This window comes from Acomys russatus, chromosome 5, assembly GCF_903995435.1.
Source record: "Acomys russatus chromosome 5, mAcoRus1.1, whole genome shotgun sequence".
NCBI classification, from domain to species: domain Eukaryota; kingdom Metazoa; phylum Chordata; class Mammalia; order Rodentia; family Muridae; genus Acomys; species Acomys russatus.
In genome coordinates this window covers 69554791-69566310 of record NC_067141.1, presented here as the reverse complement: position 1 = coordinate 69566310, position 11520 = coordinate 69554791, and the positions used below count along the sequence as shown (strand labels likewise).

General features: G+C 45.1%; 1 protein-coding gene across 3 annotated transcripts in view; it reads left to right on the top strand.

Annotated features, from left to right (window-relative positions):
* Positions 1-347: 347 nt before the first annotated feature.
* Positions 348-11520, top strand: part of Sorcs1 (sortilin related VPS10 domain containing receptor 1) — a 503013-nt gene continuing 491840 nt past the window's right edge. For all 3 annotated transcript variants that reach the window (XM_051146761.1, XM_051146762.1, XM_051146763.1), the window contains exon 1: positions 348-1070. In XM_051146761.1, coding sequence (XP_051002718.1) covers positions 513-1070 — 558 coding nt within the window. In that variant the 5' untranslated portion in view covers positions 348-512. The remainder of the gene's footprint in view (positions 1071-11520) is intronic.

The window sequence follows — 11520 nt, the reverse complement described above, 5'->3', positions numbered from 1 at the left end:
GAGAAACAACCACAGAGAAGGAGAGAAAAGAACGGTAATAGGAAACCCTTCACAGCGCCACTCCAGGAGCCTGGGACTGGTCGCTCCGCGGGGAAAGGTTGCTCGAGCTGCTTTCCGGGACTCTGCGCACCTTGGGGAGGGTCGGCGGCGGCGCAGTCCTGTGCACAGCGCAGCTGGGCGGCGGGACGCAGCGCCCGGAGCCCCGGCAGCGCCCGCCCTCCCTCCCGCGTCGCCAAGCCGGCGCGCAGCGCTCGCTCCTCCCGTGACTTCAGTTCGGCTCCACCCCCGCGCGGCGGCGGCTCTCAGCTCCGTCCCAACCCGCGCGCTCCGCACAAGCCTAGTCGGGGCGAGCGGCAGCCACCTGCCCGGCGCCGCCTCCGCGCGCCCCGCCGAGGCCCAACTTGGATGGAGTTGGGGTCCTGAGCGCACGCCCTGCCGCCGCCAGCCCGGAGCCTCTCTCCGCCGCCTGCCTTCGGTCCGGGATCCTCTCTCCGCTCCTCTCCGCTCCAGCGATGGGAAAAGTTGGCGCGGGCGGTGGCTCTCTGGCCGGCTTGGGCGCGCTCCTAGCGGGCGCGGGGCTTCTGGTGCTCTTAGCCCCCGGCGTCTGCAGCAGCCACTCCTGCTGCCCTCCGCAGCACCGTAGCTCGACCCCACGCTGGACCTTTACCCCAGGAGGCTTTCCTCACCCGGGAACACTGGGTCGGGCTCCTGCCACGCCCCCGCCCCTCCTCACGAGACCCCTATTCGCAGTGGCCCCCGGAGACCGAGCGCTGTCTCTGGAGCGAGCTGGGGGCAGCAGGGTGTCAGTGGCAACCGCTGCACGCTCTGGCCGAAGGAGACGGAGTGGAGCGGATCCCGAGAAGACTGAACCCGGAGAGGGTGCAAGTCGGAGCCGCCCGGGCATGCTAAGGGATGGAGGGCAGCAGGGGCCTGGGACTGGCGCGCGGGACCCGGACAAAGCCACCCGCTTCCGGGTGGAGGAGCTGAGACTGACCAGTACCACATTTGCTCTGACTGGAGACTCAGCACACAACCAAGCTATGGTCCACTGGTCTGGCCACAACAGCAGCGTGAGTAGAACGGAGCTGTGGGCAAAGGGGTGAGAGAAGGAAAGGGTTTCCATTCACTGTGAGACCTGATGGAGAATTGGGGGAAAAGAGATTTCTTTCTTGAGAGATGATGCACAGTGAAGTCTTCTCAGCTAGCCTCCCTCAGGAGTTAATGGTGCCGACGAGGAAATCCGCACCCCCCCCCCCCACCCCGCATCAGAGTCTTCTCCAGATCATAGGGTTCCAACTGGGACTGAACCGACAGATCTTTTTTTATTTCTTCACTGGCACTGGAGGGTGGAACTGAAGACCAACTCTGGGGGTGCGGGTGTGTGTTAAAGTATTTTTCATGTTAGAGCTGAAAGGGTTAAATTCACAAGCCCACTGAAATTCCCTTAAGGGACTTTTCCTTACCTGAGAGTGGTGAGAGACTTATGGGGTGGACAGAGAAGTCGTGTTTGTGGGCTTTTATTTTTACACAGAGCTCCTTGTTCCTTCTTTCACCCAGGGGAGGCAAACTGCAGTGCGATATAAGGTGCCCTTTGGTATTAGTGTCTATTTGGGGACCAAACGGATGCCAGTTTCAGTGCAGAGGCTCCCCAGCATCTCCTGACAGTATTAGCAAGTGCATCTTGAGAGCCAGGGCTTTTCTAGCGCATGAAAGGGCAGTTGTTCTCAGGCATGGTCAGCCTGGGGAAGATCAGACAGATAGATGCCAGTGACAACAACTCCCTGTTTTCCCACCGGCTGACCTCCTCTAGAGAGGAGCTCAAATAAAGATTTGAGTTTCCCTTTATGAAGACAGAGAAGAGATTTCAGGCCCTGGGAGAAGATTTGAGGTGCAAGCCACTGGTTCTATCAGGAGCTTCCGATTTTCAGAGGAGCCTGTATGTTTGAAATCTGCGGAAGCTACCCAGTTTAACTCAAACCTAGAAACTTCAGTGCCCTGAAATAGTAAAGAACCAGCTTTGATGGTAATAACTGAAGACGATTTAAAAGTGTGTAAAGTTCTCTAGGCTGCCGTGAAGCCGATAAGAAAAGTTAAAGGTTTATAAAACGGGGAGGGGGATTGCGATGGCGGGGGTGGGGGTGTCGTGGTGGGGGTGCAGGGAGAGGATCTGAGCTACAGCTTCCCTCCGATGATAGAGTTGTTGTGTCTGTAATGAACGCAGTCTATGCAACCTGGTACCTTTGAAAATGTTTCCAGGAACCTTGCCAACAAGTGCCACTTCATTGAGCTGTGTTCACTGTTGGGTTTTTTTTTTTAATGAGAGTTGAGAAGGTTTTGAAATATAGCATGCACCGGCCAGTCTAGCCTCTGCTATACTGAGGCCAGACCCTGGCTTCTCTCCAATACAGCCTTCACGAAGGGCTGGTATTTGAGCTGGTTCTCAGAAATGGTTTTAATAAAAATAAATAAATAAATAAAGCTGGAATTCTTTCTGCTCAAATTCTGGGACGCTTTTGTCCTGGTGCATTAATCTGTCATATCTTCTGTATCATAGCTACTAAACTTGATCCTTTAATTTTAACTTGAATTTTCCTATGCTTACTGATTAACTCAGGCTCCCTTAAGTGGTTAAATCAAAGTTCTGGCTTTAGGAGATCTTGAATACATCAAATGTGTTAGGTCTTGTTGCATCAAGAAGGAAAAAAAAAAAAGACAAAACTTTGTACTCAAAATATTTCTGGCTTTTAATGTAATTCAAGCTGTAAAATATCACTTACCCATTAGACCTCTACTTTATTTCATCTCTTAAAAGATCTTGGAAAGAGAGTACATCTTTGGCAAATTTTAACCTCCATTTAAGAAATGGCGCCAAGTACTGCCAGCTTTATATATATATATATATATATATTTTTTTTTTTTTTTAGATGCACTTGAGTTAAATGGGGCTCACTAGAGTTAGGGCTTAGGACAGGAAGGTGAATCTATGATATTGTGGGAGATACTCAAGATGGTGAGTGTTAAAGGTTTGAACACTCAAATTATGGGAAGCACAAGAGAAGAGGTGTTGACCCTCTGAAGTCTCGTACTCCAGTTACCCCCCTCCCCACTCCTTCCAGGTCCTGTTCTGAATATCTCACATAAATGTTTTTTTCTGTCATATTATGAATTATATAGATGAGGAGGAAAGAGAAAACAGTGTTTATCGAAGTCCATTAAGTAAAGCCATCTAACTTATCTGGACCAGACCTCTGAGAGATAGATTAAAGTATTTTGTAAGAGGAAAGATGCAGACAGAACACATTAGACAATGTGGTGCAATACAAGTGGAGGGACACCTGAATTCCAGGTCAGTTCACCAATGCTTCCCCACAGCATGCGGTCCATATTGTGTGTGTGTGTGTGTGTGTGTGTGTGTGTAGGGGGTGGACTTCTAGATTAATTTCCAAGAGTTATATGTCAAGTTACTCACAAGTAGGTCCTGTGACTGAAATCCTTTGTAACTATTCTTACCTTCACCGTTATTTCACCAGAGTGAGGAATCGATTTGTTTAAACCCAGTAGCAATATTAAGAGATTCTGGTGTTTTCATACTCTCATTTCCACACAACACACCTCTAAGCCTGTTTCGTGTTAGAGAAAATCCTGTGCTAAGAAGAGCCTCTGATTACAACAACATCTGCCCCCAAGGTGCACATGGATGCCACTGCTCATCAAACTGTGAGGACCTCTGGCTTGGCCTCTCATCTCCTTCCCTTCTTTTCCTGCCCGTCAGTTGTTGAACTCGTGCACTTTTGCAGAGACATAACTGTTGTGCCTCATCCGTGGGTGTCTGTGCTTCCTCCACACTGCAGTCTTCTCCCTTGATGGGAACCGTTGCTAGAGTTGGTGGAACACCTGGGGGGAAATCTTCTGGCATCCGAGGTGCTGGGTATGAATCATTTGTCATGAGCTTGGTGTCATAAGCAGAACATATTGTTCCTATCCTACTCATCCCAGGCGTGCTGTGCCCTGATCTAAATTTATATAGTAATCCTTAGTGTTACAAAAGATATTTGCCTATATATGTGTTCATGGTGCTATATGTGTTTATACTTTTTTTCCCAAGGGATTTTAAAGTGCTACGCTCACTAATCTATAAATCCCTTGTAGGTGGTAAGGAGGTGACAAGTGTTAATGTCTCCCTTTCATATTTTTATCCTGTAGTTAATTTGAATATTTCAATTCATCACCTTGGCTCTTTCCCTCTGGCAATTGTGTTAAATGATTTGTTAACGGAGCCTTTCGCTTAGATTTTTTTTCCATCATGAGAACTTTGAGAGAATGAGGGAGAATGGTGGCCTGGTCAGCTTTCATATGTCATTTTTGCCTTTAATGGCGTCTAGAGTTGACATTTCTATCTAATCAGTCTGAATAAACTGAGTCCCCACTGGGCATGGCAGGTCTCTTCCACTCACCATCCCATGTCTTCAGTTGGGTAGACTTTCTTACATAAATGAGGACACTGAGGCTCCAAAAGAGTGAAAACCACCAAGGGAAAACCATACATGAATGTACAGAGCGGGAATGGAGCATCTGTAGTCACTTGCCCTGGAACCCCAGGGTGGCTTGCCTTAGGAGCATTTAGGAAGACAGAACACTCAGGCCTTTGGACGCTGTGTAAGTGGTACTGCCATTTTGAGTTGATGTGTGATGCTAATAAGATGGCATCTTCTGGTACGAGGGCTTCCTCTCTTTGTGGAAAAGCACGTGCCTTCTGCCTATCATCATTCAGTACTGCAAGTGGGGAGCTGGCTGTTCTCTCATCCACCCACCCCTTCATCTTTTGTGAGAGGTGGAATCTGCACCTGGTGACTCAAGGAGGGTAACTTAAGATTCCTTAGCTCTCAGCTTATCTTGGCATTAGACGCTTTCTTTTTTTCCTTCTTATTTAATGACACATTAGATTTTATAGAAATTGGGTGTCAGTAATTTGGCAAAGTGATTTGATAGTGTCCCTCTTCTCTCTTTTCTAACCTGACTTGTTTTTATTTCTAAGTAAAGCGAGAAGAGATTTTTAGTTTCAGTAGCTAGCCCTCATGCTTACTTCCCTGGTGATTCCTTTCTGCTTTTAATGGACGCTGACATGATGTGGTGGTGCTTCGAGGCAGCAGTATTAGGAGCAGGTGGATCTGACTCCCCATTGTAACTCTTCCTGCTTCCCAACATATTGCCTTGAGAAGGCACCTGAGTTCTTCAGGGCGTAGTTTCCTCATATGAGACATAAAAGAGGTATGTCTTCTGTGAGTTTTTTTCCCCTTGAAGGCTTTAATGTCAAATATATTAAGTATTTTGTGTTTGGCAAGTTCTTTTTTTTTTCTATTTTTTAATGGTTTTTTATTGAAAAATAAAATCATTCATATTACATTTCAATTGCTATCCCATCTCGTGCATCCCCCCATTCCTCCCTCCCTCCCACTTTCACCCCATTCCCTTTCCCTATGACTGTGACTGATGGGGACCTCCTCCCCTTGAATATGATGCTAGGGTATCAAGTTTCTTCTTGGTAGTCTGCTATCCTTCCTCCAAGTGCCATCGGGCCTCCCGGGCAAGTTCTTAATAAAGATGCTTCTTTAGGTGAAAAGAAAAGTTTTCTACTGGTGTTTAAGGAGGACAAATTAGCGAGCTGGTTACATGTATACAGTCAGGTCAGGCTGTCACTTCATGGACTCGGTTCATTCTCTACAATGGTTTGAGTAAGTGAGAACATCACCATATTCCTTAAGATGAGCTCCATGCTTTGTTCAACTTGTAGACCACTGCTGCTCACCACATTCAACTACAGTGTAGTAGGAGGGTCTGGGATTTAGATCTGACACAATGACCTATATCTCTCACCAGTGAAACAAAAACACTTTTTATTTTGCGTGGATCTTTTCCCCTATAACAATGTGCAAATTTGTTTGTGGGGTATCACAGACTTTGAGACCTATAGAGATTTATTTCAATCTGCGCTTAAAGATTCACATATGGTCCACTAGATTTGTTTCAGCACATCTTTGTATTAATAAATGTTTGACCCTTGTATTGAATGCAAAAAAAAAAAAAAAGTAAAATTGGAAAGCAAAAACCTGTTAGATATTTGATGGGCATTTTCTAGAGTAAACTAACTCTGAGATGTCTGAGACGTCACCTGTAGGTGGGGCTACAAAGACAGGTGGAAGAAACAATTTACTCATGAGAAGAACACCTGCTTGCATGCCGGGACTGATTGACAGGTGTCAACATTAGGATGAGAACTTTATAGACGTCTATTTACTTTTAAGTCTACAAATACATATTGAACTCTAAATACTTGTCATTCACTGGCCCGGAGATGTCTGTGAAGTGGGACATGAAAAACAAAAAGGAAAAAAAAAATCCTTATCCACAGAGAGTTTTCAGTCTTGTACCCCAAGATTCCTTTTAAGAGGGTATGCATGACCCATGGGCTCTGAAGCAGAGGAGCACGCAGTAGGATCTTAGAGGTGGGCTGAATAGCTCCTGGAAGGAAAGCCTTCAAGCTTTATTCCAAGTGGCATTCTTCAATTGCACCTACAAATACCTGGAAAATTCAATTAGAAATTAGGAAGTATAATAAAGGCATGTTGAACTGAACAGATTGCATAAATAACGGTAGAGAGGAAGAAATGTACATTTCCACCCATATCTAGGAAATATACCTAACTTTGTTTAAAAAAAAAAAAAAAAAAACTGTGTTAAAAGTTAAAATCCTAGAGCCAGGTGTGGTGGCGCATGCCTTTAATCCCGGCACTCGGGAGGCAGAGGCAGGCGGATCGCTGTGAGTTCAAGGCCAGCTTGGTCTACAAAGTGAGTCCAGGATGGCCAAGGCTACACAGAGAAACCCTGTCTCGAAAAACAAAACAAAACAAAACAACAACAACAAAAAAGTTAAAATCCTAGTGAAAGCCTTAAAAGTATAGTGGAAGAAAAGAGTTTGCGCATCCTTGTTACCAGGAGTCTGGGCGTGTACTACGGCTAGTGCGTGAACAGAAACGTCCTGCTCACTGAGAGCCACAGCTGCCTTTGCTTGTATATTAAAATCTCAGCTGAGTTATCATGTTTTCACTTTTATGTTGACATACTTTTCTACATCCACTTTCCCCTCCACGAAATGCTCTGCCACTGTTGAGTTTTCAGTCACATACATCCTCAGCTGTGCCACCTGGTGGATAGTTTAATCTGCCCCCCTCCCCCTGCCAGTTTATGTGAATCACTGAATGTATGTTAAAAAGATCCTCTTGCCCAAGTGTATATCTCCATCTCTGCGCTGTAGTTCTGCACGGCGAGTGTGAATGATGCAGCTCCTTCTCCTGTTAGCAAAACTGTCCAAGTAGCCCCTCTGCTGTGTCTGAAGTCAGTACCAGAGAAGAGGTGTGCTCAGGGTGAGGTGAGGCTGCGTCCCATGCAAGCTGACTGCTTGTTCTTGGGGCACTCAAACTTTGCTCAGACAGGGTTGTTGGACTAGTCAAGTAACTGATGGCAAAAAGCTGGGATTTTATTGTACAACACTGCTGATACAAAATCAGCCTTTCAAAGATGTATCTGTGTATCTAGGGACCTGAATACTTGTAAGTCCTTCTTCCTGCTATTCTACATGTGGCCAAAGATATTTTACCTGTATCTACAGCCCTGCTGAACGTTGCTATAACACTAGGTCAGTTACAGCCCATTTTTCTCTTTACATCATGTGTCAGTTCTCAAAGACTGAAGCCTTAGCTACTGGCGTTTCATTCTCAGCTCCATCTTGTAGGATGGGGGAGCCTAATACCATCCACAGTTTTTGAGACAGGGAAACCATGGTCCTGCTGTTACACAGGTCATTTGGTAGGATGAGAAAGCCAGAGACACTTGGCTACTCTGCTACTGATTCTTGGTATCACCCTCCACTGCTTGCCAGGCACTTTGCCAGGCAGGTGTTAGAACATAGTTACATCGTAGCCTGGGTTGGGGGGGCGGGGAGCAGGCAAAGCCTGTGCACCTGTATCCATCGTGTTGAAGTGAGCCTGTGGCTGTGGTGCGCCACAACTCTAAGCCCCTCAACATCAGCTGAGCTCAGCTGTTCAGCTTATTTGCTTTTGGCTTCAGTGCATGAGGCTCCCTCGAAAGTTGCGCTCTTGGTATGCTTTACACCTTGAAACAGAGGTCTTAAAAGAGAGATGAAGGGACGTTCTGACAGGGAACTTCCTGACAGTGGCCTATGTGAATTCTGCGCCCCACTGTGAGTATACTGCAGAGAAGCCATGACATAGAGCTGAGGTCACTGTGCCCGCGAATGGCAGAGCAAGGAGTGGAATCCTGCTACTGCTTCTCTTCTTAACCGTTTTTTCACAGTGCGTTCTAATGAAAATAATTCTACAGGGGGCCTCAGTTAAGGGGACATGGAATGTCATATTTTGAAGCCTCAGTAGTCAAGGCAAAGGAGTGCGGACAGGTGCCAATGGTGCTTAGCTGATGCTAATTTGAGAGTAAGTGTTCAAGAACTAAACCGAGTCGCCTGTTATTGTCTGTTTTTCTTTCTTTCTTTCTTTCTTTCTTTCTTTCTTTCTTTCTTTCTTTCTTTCTTAATTTCTTTTTTCTACTTTTAATTTCCAGGGGAGAAGAATTGAGGTGGGTTTGCTGGATATTAGGGGCAGTGGTCTATATTTAGTGAAGAAAAATTGATGGGTAGCCCCCGGGGCCTCTCTTAATAACATAAATAGCCATCAAGTTAGTGAGCTACTGCTCACTGAGAAAGCGTTACAGACCATTATTGGGCTATGCCATGCAATCACGATGCCTTTACAAACTAGATGCCACCATCTCAATTCTAAATCTGTGATGGTTCTAGCCTAAAGAAGTTGCCCAAGGTTGCCCAGCTGAGAAATACCCAAGACCTTTTGCCATTTTTAGATTAAAAACCTTTACTGTTTTTATGCTGCCCCACATATGCATATATTCATACACACACACACACACACACACACACACACACACATACACACACGGAAGTAGAATAAAGAAGTGAAGAAATAAGGCTTGTAAGGAAACTCTTGGTACAAGTGACACATTTGGTGGCACCCTCCTCTGAAGGAGAGATAAACCTGTTTCCCAAGTGTGGGATGGTGAATGGTCTGGAGAGCACAGGTGAGGTTAATCCACTGGAAGACCAACTACCTCATGCGGGAGCTTGATTGTTGCCAGCTGAGAAATCCCGTGAACAGACTCTGGGAGGACATATATAAATAAGCCCAGAACTAAAGGCAGGCTTTTTGGGGACTTTGGATAGTTTGGCTGTTTATCATTTCACTTCGAGAAGCTCCTAGAGAGAACCACTCGAGGGAAGGCTTCAGGGCTCTAGCTCCTGCTGAGGTTCGAGGTTCTGGTTATTCCAGGTTCCAACAGAAGAAATCCTGCTGAATACACCAGGAGAATCGTTCCTCGGAACTGATATCCTTATGGTTTTGTTATTGTGTTCCTTAATCCTCTTTTATTATTGTTTTGGTTAGTCAGGTTATAAGTGACATATGCTCAGTTAATAAGTTGTAATAAAATATACTGAATAAAAAAGTTAAGTCTACACTCCTCTTTGGCCTTGCTCCAGTTCCAGGCCACTGACCTGGGATGGTTTGCTGAGGAGTAGGTTGCTTCAGGTACAGCCCTAAGCTCTGCAGAAAGCCATACTTGTCCTCCTGGGCTCATCCATGCCTCATCATCTTACTGAGAGGGGGTGTGCAGGATGTGCTCTTTGCTTACCCCTGCTGGCTAATGATGCTACAGTGACAGTGTGGACGGTTGTAACTTTTTTTTTTAAAGAAATGCTAATAAGAATCATATTATCAGACAACCAGCTAATCATACTATGCCCTGGAGCAAATGCCTTGATGCCTCCAGTCTTCACACTTAAAAGGGTAGCCTGGACTATGGAGGCATAGAATCCTGTACCATGAGCCCTGCTCTAGTGCTTGTGTGTGCATGGGTGGGTGGGGTGGAGGTGTTCAGGGCGGTGTTGTAGACATGCAAAGCGTGCCTTCCCTCAGCAATTCCACCACAGACTGCATTGCCATCTTTAAAGGGCTTTACAATGCCAGCTATCTTAGGCATGCCTTAGAAACTTCTCTGCAGCCTGCTCACTCTGAGTTACTTTTTGATGAAATGATGGAGAGATTCTAGCAGGGTGGGCACATGCTCCGTTACACATGCCTCCAGCAGCGTTTCCCAACGGACTGTCCTCATGGGACTCCCTGGCATTGAATTCCCAGGTGAGAAGTGACCTGGAGTCTTTGCATTTTGAAAAATCTCCTGGCAATAGCTGCAATCGTTCTGTTTGAACATTGTTCACTTTAGTAACACATGAGTGTTAGAGTCCATGAAGCTCTTTTCTATCTGTACATTTGTCATTTTTGTTAACACGCTATGTTTTCTTATGAACAGCTGAGAAATATAGACTTTGCAAGCTCTTTAATGGAAATTCCCAGTGCCCAAGACATGGTAGAAGGCCTTGTTGATCTCATGGGACAGCACAGCCTCCCCAGGTAGTATTTCTGCCATCCAGTATATACTAGGAAATCATCTCCCCTTCTGGACATAACCTGGGCCGAAATCCTGGAAGTGGCGAAATATGCCACATAAGCCTATGTGACTTAAAATATAGTACTTAGATATTGTACCATATAACACTTAGATATTGTAACATATAACACTTAGATATTGTGTTAGTATCTTGCTTCATTATCTGGTATATATGTAAATTTGGCTAAGTGTAGTTTCAGGCCTCAGTTTCTTCTTTACAAATGTGGATAATGATGAAACACTTAAAAACAATTTGAGTAATTTTTTTTGTTTGGGGGGATTAGTATAATTGCATTAGTTCCTCCTTTATCAGCAGGTGATGATTTAAGGTGACGATAAATATTAAAATGTGTAAAGCAGCACCCAGTATGCAATATGCAGCCAATAAGGGTTACTGTTGTTGCTATCATTATCATTGTTGCTTTGTTAATATTACTTGTGATATTAATGGTACATAAGTTTAGCCTATAAGAAGATGATTTATAGCATGTTGCCTATAATATTGCATCTCTGTCTATATTAATCATTTAATTATATTTAAGTTTGTATGCACACATGTTAAGTATGTGTAGGTCAGAGGGCAACATCAACAAGTCCATTTTCTCCTTTTGCCATTGAAGTCAGGTACTGAGTGTGGGTTGTCAGGCTTGGCAGTAGGCATCTTTACCTGCTGAGAGGATTTGCATGTTTCTTAACTCCAGTTCTGTTACTCTATAATGAAGTCTGAGACACTGCACCATTTAGGTTTTGGGGTTGGGGAGGCACCCCTCTCAACTTCTCTACGTCTTTTCATGCAATACTTGCTTCTTAAATGGTTCCTGTTTTATATTTGCTGTTACTTAATGAAAAGCTAGCTTTTCATATAGAACAGTGGTTCTCCACCTGTGGGTTGTGATCCCTGTGTCAGATTTCCTGTATATCAGATACTTACAT